General features: G+C 34.2%; 3 protein-coding genes across 3 annotated transcripts in view; 1 reads left to right on the top strand and 2 right to left on the bottom strand.

The window, feature by feature from the left end:
* Nucleotides 1-20,508, bottom strand: part of LOC118744922 — a 47,735-nt gene extending 27,227 nt beyond the window's left edge. The window contains exon 1 of the mRNA XM_036478352.1: nt 19,418-20,508. Coding sequence (XP_036334245.1) covers nt 19,418-19,720 — 303 coding nt within the window. The 5' untranslated portion in view covers nt 19,721-20,508. The remainder of the gene's footprint in view (nt 1-19,417) is intronic.
* A 1,451-nt stretch (nt 20,509-21,959) lies between these two features.
* Nucleotides 21,960-23,630, top strand: LOC118744923. Its single transcript, XM_036478353.1, has one exon. The coding sequence runs from the start codon at nt 22,063-22,065 to the stop codon at nt 23,524-23,526; it is 1,464 nt and encodes a 487-aa protein (XP_036334246.1). The 5' UTR covers nt 21,960-22,062; the 3' UTR covers nt 23,527-23,630.
* On the bottom strand, nt 23,569-26,669 carry LOC118744921 (zinc finger protein 271). Its single transcript, XM_036478351.1, has 7 exons — nt 26,318-26,669; nt 25,580-26,181; nt 25,114-25,502; nt 24,936-25,055; nt 24,470-24,865; nt 23,789-24,362; nt 23,569-23,712 (listed from the first exon to the last, which is right to left on the bottom strand). Exons 1-7 carry the CDS (start codon nt 26,322-26,324, stop codon nt 23,656-23,658), a joined length of 2,145 nt encoding a protein of 714 aa, XP_036334244.1. The 5' UTR covers nt 26,325-26,669; the 3' UTR covers nt 23,569-23,655.
* Between the last annotated feature and the right edge of the window lie 22 nt (nt 26,670-26,691).

Consider the following 26,691-nt stretch of genomic DNA (forward strand, 5'->3'; position numbering starts at 1 on the left):
TTATACAGTTGTGTAGGCAAAAATGTGCAATCAAACAGGAGCTAGCATGTCACTATGGAATATTTTTAATTTTCAGCGGCAAAAATTCAAATTTTGAACTTTCGATTTTCCAAAATATTTTTTTTACATTCGAATTGGCCACTCGGTTTATTCTTAAACAACTGCTAATGCTTATATTTTTTTATAATACATACACATTTTTTTAATAAATATTTCTTTTGGCAATAATAGTGATCTGCACACCAAGCTTGGTGATGATAGGTTATCTGTAAATAATTTTTGCCGCGATTTTTTGGTTTTTGGACCATAGTGCTATATATCTATTTTTTTACCATCATTGCGTTGGATAAGTTTTAATTAATGGAAAGAATTGATAGAATTAGCGCTTACAACTTTTCTAATTTATTTCACATAATTATCATTTGGCTTGTACGTTCCGTTTTTATTGTCACTTTGCGTACACAACTAATTAAAATAGTTATCAGTTCTTGCGCACTATTAGGTTCAATTGTTACTTCGCGTTATTTTTTTTTATTGAAGACTCAACTGGGGGCTTATTGCGAATATAAATTACATTTAATTGGCCTCCCGTAAAATAAGTAGCTATTAATAAAAAAACTATATCTAGTTTATTGTAGTTTTACATATTTAGTAGCACTAATTATATATATTTACAGCAACCACACTGCGGACTTCTAATTGGCCGATACACAGATGTATACTCAGAGAGCGCTCAATGAACTATGGCCTGCCGACCAATGGTTGGCCTGTTAATCGGGGGGATGAAGATGAGCACAATAAAAAGTTTGATGTAAAGAGTGTTTTTTTTATATATTTTATTTTCCGGTAACGATTAAACTGTTAAAAATTGATCAGATCTGGGCAGGTTATTATCAATTGTATTCAGTCACTGAATTTGGTCCTAACAGTTTGAATATAATTTCGGGCATGAGGGCGCGGCGTTTGGCTCGAACGGCATAAAATTGTTTTCAATAAATTCCAACTTCAGATAGAAATTATGTAATCGCATTATTGTATTTTTATTTAAAGCTCTACATATTCTTCAATACAAAAACACTGTCTATAACCCGATACCCTTCAAACTAAAAAATGATCAACTATCGGGTATTTGCGGAGGGTTGTTTCGTACATGCTACCGATTAGTGTAAATAAATTAAAAATCAAGACATCTTATGTTGATTTAAATGTATTTGTGTTCTTTATATTAGATAAGCTAACTATTTTATAAGCATTATTAAGTCAATTAAATTTAAAAAATCATAAAATTTTTTAATAAAATATTTTGATTTTATTAAAGGAAACTATGAGACTAAGTACACTACATATACATATTAAGTATTCGTACTTGTGTATGTACATATGTACAAATGTATGAAAGAAAAAATAATTCTCAAAACGCATATACATATTTATGTCTGTACATTAGTGTGCGCCCTATTTGTATGGAGATAATTTTTTTGTAAGCAACAAAGCGAGACTCGCCAAAGATAGGTTCGTTTGGTCATAAAAATGTGCTATGCGGATAAGTGGGTCATATATTTACCGACGTTCGAATCTCCAGGTGATTTTTCTTTCAGACGAAGTTCCACTCACCTGTAATATACTCCGCAAATTTCTTTAATAAAAGTTCAAATTTGGACTTTTTATTAGACCGTACCACCTTCCAAGCAAAAAAAAATTATAATAAAATTAAAAAAAATCCTTAGCAAAAGTTTAATCATTTTTGACGAGCTTTAATTTTCTGACATTATGGTGGTTTGTTAGATAATACGAACTGAGTAAGGAAGGTAAGTACTACAACGGGATACTTGGTGTCAATGAACTTAGAAACAGAAAAATTGTCTGCTCGATACAAAAACATCAATTTATCATACTTTATGATCCGACTGTAAATGCTGCAGATATGACGAAAAATTAAAAAAACGAGACCACTACACTAGCAACAAAAAAAAAACGAAATTGGCTTGCAAAATACTTTAAATTCGAAGGTGTACGGCGAAATTTTTTCTGGTACGGTCTAATGCACATACATACGTATTTATATGAGTATTTGTTTGTGTACAGAGATACATATCTTATATAGACGTATGTGGGACAGACCGAAATAAGAAAAACTATGTACGTATTAGACCTCTGCACGAGTTGATTCAAACTTCCAGTCCAACATAGTACAGTAGATTTGGATATTCTGCTTCATATACAAAACACACAGTTCTGAATTTTTGTAATTTATGTATAAGTATAATGAAAATGGTAAAACATTGTAAGATATACTGGTACATTAATTAAAATAAATATGTACTATTGACAGTCAAAACCATGCTTCGCTTTAATCACTTTTCTATGGCCACATTGCAAAATACTAGTTGGGGTTCTTATGGGACACCATCGCACACCATCTCACGCATTCAAGAAAGGACTTACACAGAGTGAAGAATGCATGGCAGATTCCAGAAGACCAGGACTGAGCTACTAGGCTCTTCTTCTTCTTCTTCTTTCTTTTAATAACTGAAATAAATAGCAGATGAAAGCCCAACAAATTGCCTCCAATCGGCCTCCATTTTCTTGGTAACACTAAACTAATTGTCTATGTGAAATCGTACGGATCAACCAAGCTAATCTAACGTGTATATCTCAATCAATAATTGAAGTTGTATTGTGCTGGGCTAAAACCCAGACAGCATAAATAGAATTATATTTATGCATTAAAATAATTGAACGCTGTCTGGATTCAAAACCAATTCAATTTTTACCCAATGCTTCTATTTTCCATATGTTGATTACAAGTAACAAAAATGTATGTATATAGGTATGAATGTATGTGGGTAACTGAAAAACATATTCATATTCATAAAAAAAAATATTGTCATTCATATTCATTCAATTTGTTTTGAACGTTGCTATGCCGATACTCATATCAACACACCTATTTATTCATTTAAATTCAATAAAATGCAAAGCCAATCACATTCATTCAATTAGAATATGAATGATTCATTTGTCGTTTTGAATGGATTCATGCAGACGTCTAGTACGTATGTATAATAAAAATTGGCGCGTGTTTTACTTTTTTCTAAACGAACTTTTATCTTATTTACTTTAATTGTATAGTCGGGTGGCATTTCTAATACTTGTTTATAGTCCGCCCACTGTTCGTAGACGTCACTTCTGCGTCGATAAGCTGTTAAAATAGGGAATTTTGAGATTCGCAAGAATACAGTGTTGAAGTAGCATAAGAAATAAACAATACGAGTATTAAGGTTTTTGATTATCAAATTATTCCGAAATTAAGGGTCATGAAAGAAAGTAAAATGTAAACTGTTTCGAATTGTAAGTGACACACATGTGGTATAGAAATTACAATATCAATATTGTAGTTTGCCGTTGATACGTAGCAACAAGAATCATTTGTAGTATGAGAGTGGCACATGTTTGGTATAACTACGGTGACCATATTTATGGAAGCCGAATACGGGACAAAAAATAATTTTGCACATTTTTTTCACAAAAACCAATCTAGATGTATTAGCCTTTAAACTGCATCCTTGTAGTAACATCACAAATTTGTAAGAAATTTCCCCCAAGATTTTTACCCCGCAAATTATTTTTTTTTTTAATCTTAGATTTTAGTATAATAAAGTGGCATTTTGTAGCCTCTAAGAATTACCGTTAATTTTTGAATTAATTTTTATTTTCTTGACGATGTTGCGCATCTTTTTCATACAAAGCAGGTAAGTATGTTTGACCATTTTTTAAAAGAGAAGCAAATGAGCAGCACGTTATTATACTCAATTTTAGTGAGGTACAAAACTGCAAACCAAATTTTTTCTAAAGATTCTAATTAAAAGAGTTTGAAATTTTGGTTAAACACTGTAGAATTGATTTTCATAGTTTTTTGCACAAATTTGGAAATTTGGTATTTGAATAACTCCGTGAGAGGGGAGACCAACATGCTTGCATGTATGTATTTATATAAAAAAAAATATTTATTGGTGCAAAAACACTGGGTAGGCACTGTGGCCAATGGAAAAGTTTTTTACCACCTCGGCAAGATTGTAACTGGGCTAACCAGAATGGTGAGGCTGTGGTATGTAGCAAGAGCTGTCAAAAGTTAAAATATTCTAAATGCTCTAAACTTCCCACACTATGTAGCTGTAGTTATGGTGTTCTATTGCTCATGTAGCTGAGGTAGCTAGCGAAATAGCTTGTGGCTGTGGTACTACATTCTGGTTAGCCAGTAACTCATGCAGAGTCCGCAAAATGCTCCGGATAGTTATCCTGAGGATGCATCAGACTAGGCCGAGCATACTTTGAACTGCCATTAAATTATAACTTAAGAAAGTTGTATTACGTGACAGTTGAGAATTGCATGTGCGAAAATTTTATTAAGTTAATGAAGGAAATTTTTGGACATGCAGCAGCACATAGCAGGAATTTAGGCGCCTGGTGTTAGCAGTCGCACCCAAACAGTTTTATATGGGTTTTGTTAAGAAAAGAGCTTTACTTTCAAAAAAAAAATAATAAACATTAAATAAACTAACAAAAAATAGCCAAACTTTGCTAAAATGTTGAGTCCTAATTATTTTTTGGTCACTGTATGTATTCCTCGGCCACTGTGGTGTAGTGATAAGCAGTGCGCGCTTCCACTCCTCAGCGCCTGGGTTCAAGCCCTGGTCAAAGCAACATCGCAAAACAATTTAGAAAAAAGGTTTTTTCTCAACAGCGGTCGCCTCTCGGCAGGCAATGGCAAACCTCCGAGTGTATTTGTGCCATGAAAAACAGCTTCTCATAAAAATACAATCGCCGTTCGGAGTCGGCGTAAAACTGTAGGTCCCTCCACTTTGTGTGACAACATCAAGGCACACGCCACAAATCGGAGGAGAAGCTCGGCCAAACACTAACATACATATGTGTAAGCGCCAGTCTATTATTATTATTATTATTATTATTATTATTATGTATTCCTCGAATCGAAACAGGCATTCAGATTAGAAAATAATAATTGTTTATGGAGAAAATCACGATCAAATACCAACATCACATAAAACTTGTTCATAGGCATGTCATTTTAATGAGCTGCTAAGGCGTCGAAACACCGAATACGGGACAAATACAGGACATTAAAAGAAAAACCGAACATTTGGCGTCCCGTATAAAATAAATAAATTGCCAGGACAATGGGTCAAAAAAGAGGACTGTCCCGTATAATACAGGATGGATGGTCACCGCAGGTATAACAGATCGTAATATTGATACCATACTATACGATGAGACAACATAACAATGCCTGGATTTTATTTTAGCCGCAAATAACGCACTTTTTTATAAAGGAAAAAATATTGTATATAACCATATTATCATACTTACATATGTACATACCTATATTTATTTAAAGTTATTAACAAATATACACTTGAAGTTGTGAAAGGGTAATGCACAGCTTATTTATAAAGAAAATGGTGAGTCACAACAACAAAATTTGTTATTGTAGTCGGAAGCAAAGCAGGCAGTGCAACGGGCCAACCTCATCCAGCACCTCAGAATCGCATTGCCTGCTTTAGTACCACTTGATTTTTAAATATGTAAATGTTTAATGTGTTTGTATGTATTTACATATATACATATTTACGTATGAACATATACAGTATTGGACATATCTATAGCACCCCCATTTTAATGTGATATTGTTTGCCATTTATGTTAATTTATTTTTAAGAATCTTCAATTAAAACACGCAAATGCGACCAAAAACATCTATGAAATCAACGGTTATTTTGAAACTTGCACATTATCTCAATAAAATTGAATGGGCTATAAAACTGTATACTCAAAAAAATCTAACACTTCTGAGAAAAAAGGGTTTTACGGGTTTTGTTAGAGAAAGAACTGTATTTTATTTAAAAATTCTTAAAAATAAATAATTAAATATAAGTGGCAAAGAATATCACTTAGAAATGGGGGTGCTATTTATATATATGACCGGTATTGTATTGGTAAGTTTTGACAATTTTTTTTTTGATTTTTTTTATAAAAATATACTTAATTTTTCGCGTATTAGAAAGATTGGTACTTTAAAATCACTATTAACCAACTTTCATTTTTTCGAAACTGACCGAAAGTTGATACTATTATAATGCAATTTTTAAATATATTTTACAACTAAAAAAAAAAAAACAAAATTTTCTAAATAGTTTAAATAAACTAAATTTTCCACTTTATTGCACTTGCGTAGAAGAATTACTTCCAGCGTTAACACATTATTTTTAGCGTTCTACAAAATTTTCTTAGCTTTACAGCCGGTTTCACCTAAGGGATTTAAGCGAAATATAATTTTTCATTTTTGAATTCAGTACGAAAACTGACAGAAGGAAAGAATTATTTTTTACTTCCAATGCTGAAACAAGCAGTTAGTGTCTATGTAAAAATTATCTACATACATACATAGGTAAGTACTCCGGCACATTATTCCTATGCCAATTCTCTAGCATTTCCATTCTTTAAACACATTTCCTATTTCTTTTATTTACACATGCTGGCATAAATTACAATCATTGCATGCTTAGTTGTTATTTGCAAATGTGGGTAGGGCAAGCAGGCAATCGGACTCCAAGCGTTTCCTTTTGCCGCTCATCCGTTTACATAAGTATGTATATATTATATATATTTATGTATGTACATACATATGTATGTGGATACATGCCCTGCAGAAAATCTGACTAGCTCAGAACTAGCGTAGAACTACTCAGAACGTAGAACTACGTAGAACTCAATACCCCATTGCTTTCCACTGTTCAGTTTTACAAGGCGATGTCGTTGGCGGTGGCAATTGCAACTAGTTTTTAACCGACTCCGTTTTGTAAATTTTTTTTATAAGAAACCGTTTTTAAGATTCGATTTTTGGATATTTTTTTTTTGTTTTTTTCTTTACTGTTACAGATTCCATTTTTGTACATACATATTTTATTAAAAAATAAAATAAAATTATTGTAAGCTGCACACAACAATTTAAATTCATTAAATTTGAAAACTCACAACTGCCTCCAGCACGATTTGAACTCGCGACTAACGACGCTTGAATCGGAGGTCTTCTCGCCGAGCTACTTTCGTATTGTAGCATTTGGACATTTACACCGCATATTTCAACTGTCCCGCTCTGCATCCGTTTTGCACTAGTTCAGAGATAGTTCTGATATATGTATGTACATAGTTCGGAACTAGCGCTTTGTCAGACTGTCTCTAAATTTTACTACAGGGTAGTTTCATCCCGTAGGTACCCCCTAATCGCTGGGCCATTTAATACAACAATACAAATTGTACCAAAAGTGTAGGAGAATGGCGTCATCATACCAAAAATGTAACAAAATTTGTGTGTGATGTTGGATGGATAGTTGGGTCTCTTTACTCCACCATCTTCGGCAACTTCAGTGCACCCCATCACGCCACCGCCACCGCCACAGCTTCACGCAATGTACGTATGTACATAAATAGAGGAGAAAAACACTTTTTGTCAACAAGCATTATAAGGAATTATTTGCGAGCTGAGTTGTGGCAATTTGACGATTCGACCATGCAGTCAGCCAGCAAGTTTGTCACTCAAGTAGCCATCAAGGCGGCCGGTCTGTCGCGACATGAGTTTGTTTGCTTTACTTGGCTTGACTTTGCTTTGTTGGTGTGCATACAGGGGCGCACCCAGGAATATATTTTAGGGGGGATTTTATATTTCTGAAGATATATCACCGGAAAATACTGAAAATTTGCTTCAGATAATACCCTCTTTAAAATACATTTATGCAAGTTTTATGTACAGTATGTAATAAATAAATAAACGTTTTAAAATTCATAAACTGCACTTTATTTACAGATTAACCGAACTCAAACGCTTTTAACCGACTTCAAAAAAAGGGAGGTTATCTTCTCGCCGGAATACATAACTTTGGACCACATGAACCGTTTTCAATAATCCTTTTTTTATTAGAAAGATAGTACCCCAAGGTTCGTCCCGTAATTTGTTTTAGAGATCCGATGATTGGATCATGAAGAAATTAACGGTACCCCTAAATTTGAATATGAGAATTGAAGTCGGTTGTGTTCTTTCCTTAAAAACTACTTGTTTAATAAAAAGTTCTATAAACTCAAGATGCGCTCAACTTTCAAAAGTACCTAATAAAAAATTTTAAAAAAGAGTCAGTAAAAATAAATTTATTGATTCCGTGAATTTTTGCACTTCTATGTTCATTTTTTCGATTTCTGGTTTTCGATAGAGATGGTGATTTTTCACGATTGCTAAATTTTTTTAATATTTCAAATACCCAAAAAATTAACTGAACTCTCAAGAAAAACGAAAAATTCATATAAAACGACGGACGAGAAATGGAAAAGAAATTTTCTTCTACCAAAATTTCTTAAATCAGTTTGCAGCTCTCAAGAAAAAAAATGCTCGTATATTTATTCCCTCATGAAAATTTACAGCAAAAGCAAAGCTCTTTTTCAAGCAACAGAAATTATAATAAATATTTCTTATAATTTCCTTGAGAGCTGAATTCTTAGCTTTAAGATACAGATTGTATTTGAGGTTATTAGCTTTAGGGGGGGTTTGAACCCCAAAACGCACCCCTTGTGTGCGCTAATGTGTGCATACTATATATTTTTTATGCACATGTACATATCTACTTTATTCTATATTTATATGTAGGGCTCGGAATCTCATGAAAATGCATGCTTTTATTGGGCATCTTCAAATGGAAATTGTTAAGTTATCTTTACGAATCATGATATTTCCTTTAAAATGGCATTCAATCGATAGTGCATATTTTTGAATATTTTACAGTAAAGCAGCACCTGGGTTCAAACCCTGGTCAAAGCAACATCGCGAAAAAATATAGAAAAAACATTTTTTCTTAACAGAGGTCGTCCCCCGAGAGGCAATGGCAAACCTCCGAGTGCATTTTTGCCATGAAAAACAGCTTCTCATAAAAATACAATCGCCGTTCGGAGTCGGCGTAAAACTGTAGGTCCCTCCGCTTTGTGTGACAACATCAAGGACCACGCCACAAATCGGAGGAGGCTAATGTGTAAGCGCCAATCTCTTATTATTATTATATATTAGTATATTTTACAATAAATGCATACGGTTTTACCATATTTTTGCTTTTTTTTAAATCATTTAAATTTCGTGCGAAATCTCTTGACAAAAAAAAGTACCTATAAATTATCCATCTAAATATCTTCTTGGATAGTCAAGCAGCCATCTCAACTAGTGAAGGGCTGTAGGAGAGGGCTGGCCTATATCTCTGATCTGTACGAAATTACCCTAATACCAACCAACCACTTTTAAACTGTCAATATTTCGATTTACTCACGATTACAACTGTCTGCTTGATTATAAACTAATTTTGTACATAAACATATATTGCATTTTGAAAAGAATTGTTTTCGTTCTTCTCTTGCTAAAATACATATATATGTGCTATTTATTTTTGTACCGGTCGTAAAAGCCATGTTTTACGCGAAAAATTAGAAGGGCTGTTACAATTATAAGAAAACTGTGGGAACGTAGTCTTTTTGTAATGCTGAACCCGAATATGCCATAAAATTTATAAATTGACGGTTGAGGGCTGTCAAATGCCAATGAATTAGTTTTAAGACAGGCTAATCACGAAATGCGTGTCAAATTAAAACCTTAAGAGTTTACGAAGGTCAATTTCTCTAGAAATAAGGAAAATTTCCCACGAATTAAGCGTGCTATGTTTTAAGGCACACTGATCTCATTTAAACTACGTATCTCATTTAAACTTTTTCGGTTGACAACTTAGAAATCAACTGTCATTTTCAGTTAAGTAACACAATATATTTGTTTAGAAAAAATTTATTTATCATATAAGAGGGAATATATCTAAAATGAATTTATGATCAAATTATGGAATAATAATAGTATGAAATAATAACAGTAATTATATTCACAAATTAGGGATAGTTGGGCCCGTCAGTTTTTTTAAAGACTTTTTTTATTTTGTACGATATTCGTAATTTCCAAAACTTCAGTTTTATCATTTTTAAATAAAGTTATTCAGTTTTTGAATTTTTGGAAATTTCGGACGTCATATTGGATTTTACAGTTTGAATTTTCAAAAACTAGTTTGAAACTTGTAATGAGCGAACTTAAGAACCTCTAAATACCAAATATTATAAAAATTCAGTATTTTTTTTTTTATTCTCGGTCGCCATTTTGGATTCGTTATTGGATTTTTGAAAATTTACTTCATCTTTGTTAAGACACATCTTATAAATGACATGATGCCGAATATGCAGTATTTTTTTTATTCTCGGACGCCATATTGGATTCGTTATTGGATTTTTGAAAATTTACTTCAGCTTTGTTAAGACACATCTTATAAATGACATGATGCCGAATATATAATAAATTACATAATCTTTAATATTTTAATACACTTTATGTTATTTGTAAAAACTGCTAAAGTTGGTACGTGTGTCAAGTTAGCACTACACTTTTCGAATTTGGAAAAGTTAACTACGGCATTAATTGTAGTGTTTTTGTTGTAAATTTGTTGTGGAAAGAAAAAATTTGTAGCTCTCGTTTTTTAAGAAAAAATGGTATGTAGTGCTAACTTGACACCATACACCTAGTCGATAGAATTGAGATATTGAAAATGTTATAACGGCATTAATTGTAGCTTTTAACTTTAAAATTTGTTGTGGAAAGAAAAAATTTGTAGCTTTCGTTTTTTAAGAAAAAATGGTATGTAGTGCTAACTTGACACCATACACCTAGCCGATAGAATTGAGATTTTGAAAATGTTATAACGGCATTAATTGTAGCTTTTAACTTTAAAATTTGTTGTGGAAAGAAAAAATTTGTAGCTCTTGTTTTTTAAGAAAAAATGGTATGTAGTGCTAACTTGACACCATACACCTAGTCGATAGAATTGAGATATCCAATATGTTAATATGCCATTAATTGTAGCTTTTAACTTTAAAATTTGTTGTGAAAAGAAAAAATTTGTAGCTTTCGTTTTTCTGGAAAAAATTGAGTTGAACCTTTTTCGAACAAAATTTGGTATGTAGTGCTAACTTGACACCATGTCCCATTGACGACAGAATTGAGATATTGAAAAGGTTACAACGGCATTAATTGTAGCTTTTTTGTTGTAAATTTGTTGTGGAAAGAAAAAATTTGTAGCTTTCGTTTTTTAAGAAAAAGTGGTATGTAGTGCTAACTTGACACCATGTACCATTGTCGACAGAATTGACACATGACAACATGGTGTGATAGCTATTGACATTGCCGTGTAAAACTGGACAGTTGAAAGCATTGCTTGGGTATTGAGCTAGAACTGGTACTGTCGGCAAAAGGTCTAGTTCTAGGCTAGTCAGATTTGATTTTCTACAGGGTATGTTTGAACACTCCCAGATGAAAATCTGACTACCTCAGAACTAGCGTAGAACTAGACCCTTAGCCGACATTACTAGTTCTAGCTCAATACCCAAGCAATGCTTTCAACTGTCCAGTTTTACACGGCGATGTCATTGGCGGTGGCAATTGTCGCCCAGTGCAATACTTTGCAACCAGTTTTTAACCGGTCCCGTTTTGGACAGTTTTTCTTTTATAAGAAAACGTATTTGAGATTCGATTTTTGGATATTTTTTTTCGATTTTTCTTATCTTGTACAGATTCCATTTTTGTTACATATTTTATTAAAAAAAAAAATATTGTAAGCAGCATGCAATAATTTGAATTCATTAAATTTGAAAACTCACAACTGCCTCCACCCCGATTTGAACTCGCAAGTAACGATAGTTGAGTCGGAGGTCTTCTCGCTGGGCTAATTTCGTATTGTACGAGTAGTGAGCATTTGCAAATTTATACCGCAAGTTTCAACTGTCCCGCTCTGCATTCCTTTTGAACTAGTTCAGAGATAGTTCTGAGATATGTAGTTCGGAACTAGCGCTTTGCCAGACTGTCTCTAAAATTTACTGCAGGGCTCTTATGCATTCATAAGGTATAGGCTTTCGATGATTTCTCCTGGTACGAAAAAACGCATGCTTGTTTCGTTGGTGCGTGGTAAACATTGATCCCTTATGGATTGACAGGCAGCTAAAATTTAAAAGATTGCATCTTTTTCCTAAATTTATTATAATAAGTAATTAAAAATGTTTGTAAACCATCCAACGTGTGTCAAGTAATTGCTTTGGGCATTTGGACGATCAATAGCTATCACACCATGTTGTCATGTGTCAATTCTGTCGACAATGGTGCATGGTGTCAAGTTAGCACTACATACCATTTTTTCTTAAAAAACGAGAGCTACAAATTTTTTCTTTCCACAACAAATTTTAAAGTTAAAAGCTACAATTAATGCCGTTATAACATTTTCAATATCTCAATTCTATCGACTAGGTGTATGGTGTCAAGTTAGCACTACATACCATTTTTTCCAGAAAAACGAAAGCTACAAATTTTTTCTTTCCACAACAAATTTTAAAGTTAAAAGCTACAATTAATGCCGTTATAACATTTTCAATATCTCAATTCTATCGACTAGGTGTATGGTGTCAAGTTAGCACTACATACCATGTTTTCTTAAAAAACGAGAGCTACAAATTTTTTCTTTCCACAACAAATTTACAACAAAAACACTACAATTAATGCAGTAGTTAACTTTTCCAAATTCGAAAAGTGTAGTGCTAACTTGACACACGTGTGTTATTAAGGTGCTGATTATTTAGAAACCAAGTTTTATTATGTAATTTTTGATATGAAATTATTATTTTCCATGTTTAAGAAGTATCACCAAACCAGAAATTACTATTATAATTGAAAGTTTCCATAAAAAAATTGTTAAGAAAGTTATCAACTCATAACTGTTAGAACGTGCCACCAACGAATTCGTTGAATTAAAGGGATTCAACGGCTTTCTCGGCAGATATTATTGAAAGTAGTAACCAGTTTTCGAGTTCGTTGGACATTTCAGAATAAGAATAGCTTTATTCCGGTTAATTTATCACAGTTTTAAAATATGCCTTTTTCGCGTAAAACATGGTTTCTCCAACCACTGTGCGGCAATAAAATACAAGGAAAATATTTTAAATTGCATATTCTATTCGTTTGTAGGGCTTATTTTTTAAATTTTGAGTGCATATTATACGCGGATATTTTCGATTTTTTAGTGCATGAGATTCCGAACCCTATTTATATGCATTGCTTTACATTCTTGTTTGGCTTTGGTCGAAAATCTTTTGAAGTCTTGTTTTGGCTCGACCAACATATCAAAAGGGGTAAACTAGTTGCTGTAGCTGTAGCTGTTTTTGTTTTTTTTTTCGTAGGTATTATGGCTCATGTGTTTTCATATGCATACATAGATAGGTACATATTAACATATATATTTATGTATGTAGATACCTATGTATTTACATACATATTTATAATTTATAAGCCGTTTTATATCTTTCTGTTTTTATTGATATTCACTTTGAATTTATAATTTATTTACACTTTCGTATGCAATTGTTACTAAATGCTCATTCGACTTTCTACATATGTATATATTTACATATGTAAATACACATGTACAGATGCGTGCAACTAATTAGCAACGAAATTCAAAACGATATTGCTTGCAAATTATGTTTATTTATTTATTTTTAATAATTTTCATTTAAAATATAATTCAGTCTATAACAGAAACCACAATAACCAAAGTTGCAAAGCTTGCACAAATTGCAAAAAAATTAATCAAACTTAAAAAAATCGTCATAAAAATTTCAAAATTTTTAATTAGAATATATAGAAAATGTTGGGGTATGCAGTTTTGTAGCCCATTCAATTTTAGTATAATAAAGTGGAAGTTTCAAGTCGCTAAAAATTACCGTTGATTTTTTAGATTTTTTTTTGTCGAGGGTGTTGCGGATTTTTTTCCATGTAAAAAAAAATTTTGATCATGTGTTATATGGAAGAAAATGCGCAAACCATACACCTTAGTGAAATATTATCTTCTCCATCCAAAATTGGAACATGGCACCCTCCAAAGCGCTTAACTTTTTAAATAACCTTAACTATATGTAATTACAATTAGGGTTTAGCACAATAAGTAGATCTTTAGGGATCTGGGATTCCACAGGGACTCTAGTCCAAAGCATCATAAAAAAAGTTTTCCACCGAGTATACATCTTTTATGAAAAAGCTTCTCACAAAATCAATGTATCTTTCGCAGCCGGTGTTTAAATGTAAGTCCCTAAAAGTGAGTAATAACATCAAGACGCACACCACAAATTGGTACAGTAACACTTAAAAATGTGAGTGCAAAAAATACATTGTCTTTTATAAGCATTGTCTAACGAAATCATAAAGGTACATGAGCAAAACATTCCAATTAAATGATAATCAACAGTCAAAACAGTGGCAAAGCGAAAAACTTTAATAGATACATACATATGTATAACAATAGTCGCATAGAAATATTCGCAACGTTCTAAAATTGTTTGAAAATATATTATCATAAAATACATATTTACTTATAAATGTAAATATCGCTCATTTATTAAAATACTGTCATAACTCAAAAAACGAAACTTTTGAAGAAAATGATGCATTATAACTCGTTATATCACGCTTTCGAATTGTGCACGAATTGCGTGGTAAAATCTTGTTTTCTATATTTTGGGAGCAAATTGAAACCCTAAAACGAGTCATCTGAAAATTTTCGTTTTTATGAATGGGGACAGTCTTTTAGTAAATTAGCGATATGTACACATAAGCAGTTACAAACATATACGTAGTACTTCATATACATATGTATGTAATACTAGCATATATGTAATACTATGTAATAATCTGTACTGTAATGTAATTACATATGTATATGGTTACAAAATACTAGTCCGTATTCGTAGTCTGACTAAAAAACTCTAAGCAGCCCCGATTTCCAAATAGTAAAAGTAAAAAGCATCAGTATATTTTATTCCTAAAGTATTGTAGATTAAAATATCCAGCTTGCCCAACCTTACTTGAAATCAACCTCCAAACGTGGTTGCGAATATTTGGCAGTTTCATCTGTTGTGATTCAGAAACTAAAACTATTGATGTTTTGTATTTTTACATTTAGGAATTTAGAACATGTGTTGGCTCACCTTTTAGTTTTATATACATAAAAGCTAAAATAGAAGTTGCAAAATTATATTTGGATATGTGCTTATCTACTTACATACATACATACAAATGTACATACAGTGGCGGTCAAAAATGGATGAATAATGTTTCGTTTTTGATATTTACAATGTTTTTCAAGCTAAGATTTTTTTGATATTTTTTCATAAAAATATGGTTCATGCTTTTTTTATCTAAATTTATTTATTTCAGTCAATTGAACAATAAATTTTAACTGACTATAAAACAGAAGTACTTAAAACTAGTTAAAATAGTTGTATAAGCTACGAACTGATAGAGACGGGTCAAAAGTTGGAATAATGTTTAGCTCCACTAAGGTTCTAATGAAGTGAGCATATATTGTATAGTTAGTTTTAGAAAATACGAGGTAGAAAGAAGAAACACTGCGTAAGTTACGTGTTGGAACATTAAAGGTTATTATTTTCAAGAGGTTAGGGCAATCAACCGATCCATTCAAGAGGTTGGCAACGTAAGAGCAATCAAGATAAGAAGATCTGATACGTAGAGTTTGTAAATTAAGTAGCTCACAACATGATTCATATGAGGGAATGTGTTCTCTAAAATTCAGTGAACGTAAAGCAAATTTTATAAATTTAAACGCGTGATATGAGAATTGTGATAAGGTCTCTAAATGAGTGTATGGATCATAAAGAGATGAGCTATTTCGAAGGACGAAGGCCAGTAGTGCGTAAGATTTGCCATCTATATGAACTGACGGACGAAGTCCAGAGGTTCATCAAGCAACCTCTGGACCCGTCAGCTTACCGACTGGCCCTGAACGGCATTCACAGGGAGTCAGTCTCGAGTTATGTAGACTCTAGACCTGTGAATGCCGTTCTTGGCATACCGCCCCGGACATAGACGAGACGGAGCTTCATCTGCCTCGGGAGACACGAACTATAATAGCCCAACTTCGCTCCGGCTACTGCAGCAGGTTAAACTCCTACCTGAGTAGATTGAATGAAGATGTGCCAAACGAGTGTCCGGCATGCGGAGAGACCCTACATGGCTCGAAACATCTCTTCGCATGCCCGAAAAACCGGACAACCCTAACGGCCTTGTCCCTGTGGACCAACCCTACGGAAGCTGCACGCTTCCTAGGGCTGCCGTTAGTGGAACTTGACGACAACGACTGAGATACCAACCGTCCTGGGCGGGGTTGTTGTAGCCGCTACAAAAACAACAACAACATTTGCCAGCTATATAGTAGATATGCGTGGAAAAGCTTAGTTTCGTGTCAAAATATACACATAAATCCCTGACTTCATTAACATGATTAAGAAAAGATCCAGAAATATGATAGCGCGTGGGGAGCGGAATTAACTTTCTGGTATACGTAAGATGGTTCCTTGTGCACCAATCATGAAGTTTAACAAGTTCTCCTTGAAGGACAATTGAGTCGTGTATGTTTTTAATGACAAGATAAATTTTGCGATCGTCCGCAAATAATAGATATTTAGATAACGAGAAGTAGGACCCGATGGCATTAATAAATAAACAACAGTGGTCCCAGTACACTACCTTGAGGAACACCCGACGCACAGTGCCGCCTACAATTAATCCCGTTATAGCATTTTCAATATTTCAATTCTATCGAATAGGTGTATGGTTACGGTGACCATCCGTCCTGTATTATACGGGACAGTCCTCTTTTTTGACCCATTGTCCTGGCAATTTATTTATTTTATACGGGACGCTAAATGTTCTGTATTTCTCTTAATGTCCTGTATTTGTCCCGTATTCGGTGTTTCGACCCTTTTACATTTAATGTTTTAAGTGATGTTGGTATATGATCCCAGTCTTCTCCATAAACAGTTATTTTCTTATCCTGCCTGTGATTCGAATCGAGGAATACATACAGTGACCAAAATAGAAATTATGACTCGATATTTTAGTAAGTTTTGGCTATATTTCCTTGGTTTATTTAATGTTTATTATTTATTTTATTTAAGTAAAGTTCTGTTCCTAACAAAAACCATATAATAAAATTTTTCAACTTTGTGCAAAAAACTATAAAAATTAATTCTGCAAGGTTTCACAAAAATTTCAATCGTTTTAATTAGAATCTTTAGAAAAAAATTTGGTTGGCAATTTTGTAACTCATTAAAATTGAGTATTATAAAATGCGAGTGGAAAGAGCTGCTCGTTTGCTTCTCTTTTAAAAAAAATGGTCAAACCCACTTACTTTGTATGAAAAGAATGCGTAACACCATCAACAAAAAAAAATCCAGAAATGAATGGTAAGCCTTGGCGATTTAAAATTGCACTTTATTATACTAAAATTTAACAGATTTCACGGGGTAAAAATCGCGAGAAAATTATCCTACAAATTTGTGTTGTTACTATAGGGATACTGTTTCAGGGCTAATACATCTAGAATCATTGAAGAAGGCTTTAAGATCTGTAAGCTGTTGTGGAACAAATTTGAAAAATTATTTTTTGTCCCGTATTTGGCTCTCATAAATATGGTCACCGTATGTATGGTGTCAAGTTAGCACTGCATACCATTTTTTCTTAAAACAAAAGTTACAATTAATTCTGTTGTAACCTTCTCAATATCTCAATTCTGTCATCGATGGTGCATGGTGTCAAGTTAGCACTACATAATAAATTTTGTTCGAAATAAAACCAACTAAATTTTTTCCAGAAAAACGAAAGCTACAAAGTTTTTCTTTTCACAACAAATTTTTAAGTCAAAAGCTTTAATTAATGGCATATTAACATATTGGATATCTCAATGCTATGGACTGGTATAAGTATGGTGTCAATTTTAATGATATGCATTTTTTTCCTAAAAATCTAAAGCTACAATTTTTTTCTTTCCACAACATATTTACAAAAAAATGCTATAATTAATGCTGTTATAACATTTTCAATTTCTCAATTCTATCGACAAGGTATATAGTGTCAAGTTAGCACTACATATAATTTTTTCTTAAAAAGGAAAGCTACAAATTTTTCTTTCCACAACAAAAAAGCTACAATTAACCCCTTTATAACCATTTCAACATCACAATTCTATCGTTTAGGGGTACGGTGTCAAGTTAGCACTACATACCATATTTTCCAAAAAATAAGAGCTACAAATTTTTTCTTTCCACAACAAATTTACAACAAAAACACTACAATTAATGCCATAGTTAATTTCGAAAAGTATAGTGCTAACTCGACAGAATTTTTGATAGTTTTTTTCTGACTGTATTGCATATTTTTTCCATACAAAAAAATATTTGAACATATGTGGTACATACTTTGTATCTATAGAAGAAAATGCGTGAAAAAATACCAATTTATTTTTATATGGAAGAAAACCGCAACACCTTTGGCAAAATACAATTCTAAAAAATTAACGGTAATTTTTAGCTACTCGAAACTTTCACATTATTGCACTAAAATTTAATAGGCTATAAAATTGTATACTGCAAAAATATTTAACACTTCTGAGAACAAAGTTTGAAATTTGTGGAATTTTTGTTCGGTGTCTACAAAGTTTTAAAGTTGGGTTTTTTGGATGTTGTTATAGAATGAACTGTATTTTAATTGAAAACTCGGAAGAATAAATAAATATAAGTGGCAAACAATATCTCTTTGAAGTGGGGGTGCTATTGATATGACCGATGCTGTATATAAACATACCTAAATCGACTTATATCAGAGTAGGTAAATAAACAAAACAATTTATAATCGCTATTTTGGCTGGCTTGGTGTTGGCGTTGATTAGAATATGTGCATATGTATTTCCATCCATACATTTTTTGAATGGAGGGCGCGAGGAGTGGAGGTTATCATAGGCGTTTAACTGATTGTGAATTGCGTGCTTAGGTGGTATTTGTGCTGATGGTGCGAGTATATGAATATGTCTACATGTTTTGTAACGGAGGTGTTATGACATTAAGAGCATTTGCGAAATGTTTACTTCTGAGCCAGAAAGGAAATTATTGGTATATAATAAGTATTAGACTGAATTTAAAAATAGAATAATCAAAATGGTTTTTTATTTGCATTAATTTTGATTGCTTCTATTTATCTTCGTCTACATCTAATACATATGTATGTAAATTGCACAAATCAACATTGGGCTCACGATATAGCCCAAGGAAAATACTAAATTATTGACCTCCAAATTTCTAAATACGCAGAGTAGTATGTATTAAGATGCAAAGGGAATGTTTCCCATATTCTATGTTTTTTATACATATATGTACATATTTTTACCTGCTTAAAGAACTCCATGCACTGTGAATAGAAAATGAACGTTCTTGGAAAACGTTGCAAAAATGATTCCATCAATAAAGTACACAAATTGTTTGAGTTGTTATTGTTGGCGCCTGCATTACTGGCATTGTTGCTGCCAGCAATTGGTTGTTGAGCCATTGGCTCATCATCTGTAAAGTTTCGTCGTGCATCAGTTACTGCCGGCCCGTTGTTGCTGCTACCACTTATCATACCAACATTGTTGTTAGCCGCCTGACTATTACTGGTGGCTATAAAATTTAAACATTTGCACGAGATCTGCATTTTCAAGGCAGTGATAGTATTCTTCCTTTGTGAAGGAAGTTTGTAGTTTCTTGGTCTGTACAAGAGATTGCACTTGTTTTAGGTTTAATGGCTTAGTATAGGCACACTTCTTATTATGTGTAATTAAAATTTATTTGGAGCTTGGAGCACAATTATTTATTTGCTTATTATTTTATAAAATTTTGTAAGCTTTTTAATTATACTTATTCGCGTTTTGCTTTATGATCAATTGCGTTTCGTCAATTGTAAAATACGGCAGGTATTTTTCTGTATTTTCAGTCCTTTGGGAACGCTTCAGTTTCCTATTTTTCTTTGTAGGTATTTCTTCCTTGGTATTTGCTGGTACGTGATTTTTATACGTTATCCCCTCCACACTTTTTCCAAAACCAATAAACTTTTTTATGTAGATGCAGTGATTTGCTTTGTAAGCTTTATTAAAGAAAGTTTTATTTGTATTGCACTTTTTGTAGTATTTTTCCAATAAAGTTACACAATTTTCTTTTAAATTTAGCACCTTATATTTACAGAAATACCGATTTTATATCAAAATTGAAACTTCGACGATGCGCACTCCACCAACAACACACACGTAACAAACGACAGGGAATGAAAATGAATTCGCTAACGAACAAGTGTTGTCATATTCCGAAAATTACGGGAAAAGTTCTCGTTTCAGATTGATATAACTGGAATTTTAGGTCGGTGTTATGCAGACAAATTTTTGTTTGCTAAATTAAATGGCGCCTGCTTAGGTTGCTCCGAGTTGGTTATTTCGAGTTTGGCACAGGGTTGCACGTTCATTATGGTTTTCATGGCTATTGCCAAAACGAAATGAGAATTTTGTGTATAGCAACAATACATATTTTTTTTATATAAACAATGAAGCTCGTTAAACCTGATTTTGTAATGTGGTGGAACGAACAAACAATTATTTGCGTAAAATTTTAAGACTAACATATCAAAGGAGCAGCACTGAAAGAAAAATGAACTCAGGGCACGAACAGAGATGCATTTATTAAAATTTGAAATAATGAACTGAATACCTATTGCAAAACAATGAACAGACGAATAGCCAACATATTTTAAATTTTAAAGTTTTAAAGTATTTGACAGTATAGTAGAAACCAAATAGGGTTGGCCTTTCAATAAGGGCGGTCGTTAAAGAGATGGTGATCGAAGGGGGCGTGGGCGTGGCACTTCCAACCATGATAAAAACATAGCAAGGTATAACCGTTCTCTCAATTTGTCGGCCATGATTTTTTTTTGAAGTTTGCCAACATTTTAAAATCATATAAATGTGAAAATAAAAAAATGAAATTGTTCGAAATTGTTGTTGCTTGAGATTGAAAATGAAAATGTATGTGTGAGTTTGTGAGTAAATTTAAAAATTAAATTGTTTGGAAACGTCAAGAATTTTAGAAGTGACTCTCAGCGGTTCTACCTTACTATATTTTTATCATGCTTCCAACCCACCTTTTGTAGAGGGCATGAACCGCCAATGACAAAAATGTCACTCCCGACCACATAGGCCCAAATCAGTTGCCAGTGATAAAACAGGTTTGATTCTTCACTTTTCTAGCAGATAATTATCAGGAATAGGCAGAATTGGAAAATATGCGGATTCATTATTTCGCTTTTGTATTTTATTATCTTCTATTTGTCATTCAACTGATGCGTATTTCGTTTCCGTTCTGTTTTACTGTTCGAAATGTTGCTGCGAATAACACCCCACGGCATCGCTCCATCAACAAAGTTCGCGCAGCGGTTTGATTGTGCTTATACTTTTAATAATTGTAAAATATCACCCGTATTGCGAGTGTCGACTAGTAGTAGATAAACGACTGTTAGTCGATTGTCAATTTTTCGTGGTATTTTCAAAGTCGTTTTCTGGTTCAATAAGTGCGTGTTGATAGTTTATAGTCGCTCATTTTTCTACAACTGTTTGTTTGTTCTATTCACAGTCGACATTCATAATACCATGGAAAAGCAATAATCGAATAAGAGTCGTTTATCTACTACTAATTGACTACGAATTGAGATAAGGTGATAGCGGCAGCAGAAAAAAAAAATAACAATAATAAATAAACCAACAAATTCTACGTGCAATAACAATCAGAACACAAAAATCGTACAATAAACACATCATTTTGACAATCAGCACAATTCGCCTTGACATCATCTTCAAATGGAAACGCATGGATATTGATAGTCTATTCTAGCGTTACTTTTGAAAACCAGTCATATGGCAACTCCAGACCTAATCCAATTTGAATTTCTTTTACTGCCGGCTGCAATTTGCATATAGCCTTATTTCAGTGATAAAAAGCCATAAATCTCAAAAAATGTTTCAACCCGAAACTGAGGATATGCTACCGCGTTGCGCGCCTACGCCAAGTGTGCCATTGGATATGAATACCGCCACAATAGTGCGTCCGTCTGTGCCTGAAGTCTCAATTTTGATTGGCGCTCAGCAAGCAGATTCAGCCAATTCAAAAACAGCCCCAAATGATACGCCGAATCAACCACAACAAACATACGCTGCATGGAAAAGACAAATTCTTCCTAAAGTATCTTTCCCACCAGCAGGTGCTGAAGTATATAGTATCAACGGTCACGTAGTTGGCTCAAACATTGTAAGTGCTGCCAAAGTGCCCATGGCCGCCAGCACAACCGCAGCTCCGACAAATGCGAACATAACGTCAAATTTGTATCCACTTCGCCCTGTAACAGCTAATGTAACACAAATGCCTATTATCGCAAATTCAAATGCTGCAGCTAGTCTTAATGGCATAACTACGCAAATGCAACAGTACCGTCGCAGCATGGAGCAGCCTTTATGCTCACAGGAAAATTTTCAGCGGCGCTCGTTTGATGCATGCACTACAACGGCTCAAACGTACCGATCAAACTTGGATGTCCTCACCATATGTGCAGGCACACAAACAGAAGGCGCACTGATTTCAGATTCTCCCAGGCGCGAATCTGGATTATTAGAACACCTGGCAACAAAGGAAGATTTTCAAAAGTTATGTACGATGTTTGGAGATATGCGCATGGAGCAGCTGCGCCTAATGAATACTATGGAATCATTTTTAGTTCAACAGACCCGCTCTCCGCAAATATCGATAACACGGCAGAACGCGTGTACACAGTATAACGTTAGTGATTGTTATGAATCTAAGGAAAAGCAAGTCCCAATAGCTCATCAACAATACGAGGTTATCGAAGAATATAATACACTTCCTTCATCTAATGGCTCGAATGGACGATATAAACCGCATAAGGAGTTGCCGGCCTTTGCGTTAGAATTACCACGTCAACCTACTGCCCAATCCACCGCTTATCAAGCGCCCACACCGCGTAATACCATACCAACTACTGCCGAGGCAATGCCAAATAAACCGAGTACCGAAAAAAGCATGCTAATGAACGAGCTGGCACTGAAATATTTACCCAATGAGCAATTGAATGTACTTCTGCAGGAGTTAAATATTGCACCAGCAGCACAACAGAAAGCTGCTACACCCTTGCGACCAATAGAAAATATCGAAAAGCAACCAAGCGATATGTCAAATGCTTCTTACAAATATTTAAAGAAATATCGACTGCTGCCAGAGGAGTACGATGAAGGGAAAGAGCTATTAACACCAGTGCGTTCGCCAATAACACAGGGAACACGACAGCAGCAACATGACCAATCACCATATCAACCGCAACAACAGCCTAGGGCATCACCACGTGTTTTAACACCTCAATCGCCTATGCTGGACCTTGAGCATATTAGACGGCAGCCTAAACTTATTTAATATAAACTGAAAGTATCGTATAGCAAGCTGAATTTTGTTAAGTATGGGATTATTTTTGTTTAATTCTTACTACATAACCTGTTTTAATATAACTAACTTATTCACAATTACCTAATCGTTGCTTCAAAACTACTTTGACATCCAATCAGTGACAATCTCCTCGGTCTGGTAGTTGTCCACAATCAGCTAAAAAGAACAAGTAATTTAATTAGACACCAAGTAATACACGCTTAAATTTTGCTTCGTCATTTTGGAGCGTCACCTCGTAGTCTGGATTAACCTGCTCATGCAGTCCAATGCCACTTGTACCCGGTGACGCGGCATCTGACGATTGAGCTGTTGCGGCCTCTATGTAAGCTGCGCAATCGGCCTCTGCAGCTGCAGCAATTAGCACAGCAGCTTCGTGATCAACTTCCTGCTCATCATCAATATCCTCTATGCCCTGCAGAGGCTGGGAATTTTGTTCTTCCCCTGATATCACCTCATCATCCAACTCCAAAGATTGATTCGTATCAAAATCGATAAGATGTAAATCTTTCATATGAAGGCGCAATGCGGGAATGCGCGCATATTCCGCACCACATATATAGCATTTGTATTTGGTAACGTCACTAGTGCGATTTGGCTTGTTGTGCGTCTTCATGTGTATTTTCACTGAATAAAGTGAGGCAAAAGGTCGATTGCAGACAGGGCAATTATAAGGTTTAGAGTGAACATTACGATGTGCTGAAAGTTGTACAGAATTGCGAAAACTTTTCGAACACGTCTCACATTTGTAGGCGCGTTCTGCTTCATGGGTCCTTAGATGATGCGCATACACAGACTGTGATTTGAAACTAAAGCGATAGAGAAAACAAATTTAAATATAATTTTGAATATTAACACTTAAATCGGTTTCAAATTAATATTCTTTACTGCGGTTACCCCGCGCTTTTAATCTCACCGCTTATTGCAAGTTGCGCACACATATGGTCGTATATCGGTGTGCGTGCGCAAGTGTAGCGTCAGTGAGTAGGATACCCGAAAAGTTTTGCCGCATACTTCGCATGCGTGTGGCTTCTCACCAGTGTGCACACGCTCGTGGCGCACTTTCTCAAATGGTCGCTGGAAAGTTCGACCGCAATATTGACACGGGAAGCGTCCATTTCTCTTATCGTCAACAGTGTTATCCGCTGGCTTGGCTGGAGGTTTGCGTGACTTTGTCGGTTTGTCGGCGTGCATTTGCATATGCATATCATAGCTAGTCTTATTCTCAAAGTTTCGATTGCAGATGCCACATTTGTACTCTGCTGCCTGCTGGTGCATGTTTTTATGTATGCCCAGCAAGTTTTGCTCAAAACTGTAATGACAAATAGGTCAAAGGTTTGTTTGCTTTAGAAACGTTGACTTTATAAAAGTAAATACCCAACCTTTTATTGCAAATTTCGCAGAAGAACTTATTCATGTCGTTGTATTGCGTTTTAGCGCCAGCAGGTAACGCTTGCTCGATTGTGCGCACCTGTTGTGCATCGTGGATTTTCATATGCAATCTGAATGATAGATATAATGGTAAGTATAATAAGACGAAATATAAAAGCCTAAACTTACTTAAGGTTTTTATATGAAGCAAATGTGGTATTACATATCGGACATGTTGTGCTCTTTATTTCCTTTACTTCCGATGCATTGCTACTCTTTGCTCTCATTTCTTTGGGTTTATGGCTGCGACTGTGAATTTGTAAGCCTTGTTCCGAATTAAATTTCTTTTCACATTGAAGACAATGATACTGTACTTCAGTAGCTTTGCTTTGGATGTTAGTGCTATAATCTTGAATTTTTCGGGTACATATACCCGCATCTACCGCTTCTACAGTTTCTGTGTTAAGCGCGTTACAAACATGCAGCTCTGCACTTTCCAAATCACTGAATATTAACTGACAATCACAGCAAAAATATTTTTCCCCATCATCCTCGTCTTCGGCGGTTTCCTGCACTACCTGTTGATATAACATTAAAATAGTAGAATCAGTTTTTAATTAGAGTTCAAATAAATTCAAAATCTAAAATATTTTACCGGTATCAGCTCTCCAATTTCATAATCATCTTCCTGGTTTTTATTGACATTCTCACTTAATTCTACATATTGCTCGCATCCTGCACCAAATGTTTCGGTGTCATTTTCCTGCTTGACGATTTGTTCTTCTTTTATAAACACCCAATCATTCTCTTGTTGAACCTGATCAATTTCTACATTATTCATGTTCTCACTTTGGACTGATTCGTTATCAATCGAGTCTGCAGTAGTTTTGGAAGAATGCCTTTCCCTCTGAATTTTTTTGTGGAATTTAGTAAAATCTTCAACAGTTACGAAATCTATAGCACATTCTAAGCAACGATATATGTCTTGATATTGCCCATCGATTGTCAATCGTTTTATTTGAAGTGTATGCGTTTTTACACGATCTCCCTGATCTTCGACAATTTCATTGACAACGTAGACGTCATTTTGCACCTCCTCTTCTTCAACATACTCAATTAGAGATTCATTTTCATACGTCGCCTCAGGAACGTCTTCATATTGAAAATACGCGTTATCATCTACCATGTTGTTTACCAATACGACACCAACATAATCATCCTGCAGGGGATCACTTTCCAGTTTTATCTGTCTATTTGCTAGGAAAAAGCATATTACAAACTTGCATTATATGGCTTATTTGCATATATTAGAATTTAATTATTATAATCAGTGAATCATGAAACTTGCGCGGCAGTGATTGAAGTGCAAGCTAGAAGTGGTAGTCTTCCTTACCCGCCATACTTGCACGTCGTTTTTGATTGGACTTTATAGTTTCACTAAAATTTTATTATTAACATATGCATGTACATATGTTTATTATTACCACTGATTCAAAACAATCAGCAATATTTTAAATTTTTTGTCCAATAATGAAAAATGCGTCCAACTTCACGTGGAAAGAATGTGGCAGAACAGCTGGTTCGTCCGCAGTCACAAAGTGGTTGCCACATTAAAAGTGTGCAGGGTTGCATAGTTGTTATGACAATATCCGAATTGCTTACCTCATATTTTGTTAAAGTGTACTAAATATCAAAAAACGTACGCAAGGCGTATTCATACATGGTGATAGCAACAATACAAAAACAACAACCGCTTGCAGCCAAGCC

This window comes from Rhagoletis pomonella, unplaced genomic scaffold, assembly GCF_013731165.1.
Source record: "Rhagoletis pomonella isolate Grant_MI unplaced genomic scaffold, Rhpom_1.0 Rhpom_scaffold_00008, whole genome shotgun sequence".
NCBI lineage: Eukaryota > Metazoa > Arthropoda > Insecta > Diptera > Tephritidae > Rhagoletis > Rhagoletis pomonella.

What these genes read in the sequence shown, in the direction of transcription:
- LOC118744923 (XM_036478353.1), top strand. Translation starts at nt 22,063, where the DNA reads ATGTTTCAACCCGAAACTGAGGATATGCTACCGCGTTGCGCGCCTACG.
- LOC118744921 (XM_036478351.1), bottom strand. An exon ending in TGCGAAATTTGCAATAAAAG is followed by an intron (nt 24,866 to 24,935) that starts GTTGGGTATTTA and finishes TTGTCATTACAG; the next exon opens with TTTTGAGCAAAACTTGCTGG. An exon ending in AGGTTAATCCAGACTACGAG is followed by an intron (nt 23,713 to 23,788) that starts GTGACGCTCCAA and finishes TGTTCTTTTTAG; the next exon opens with CTGATTGTGGACAACTACCA.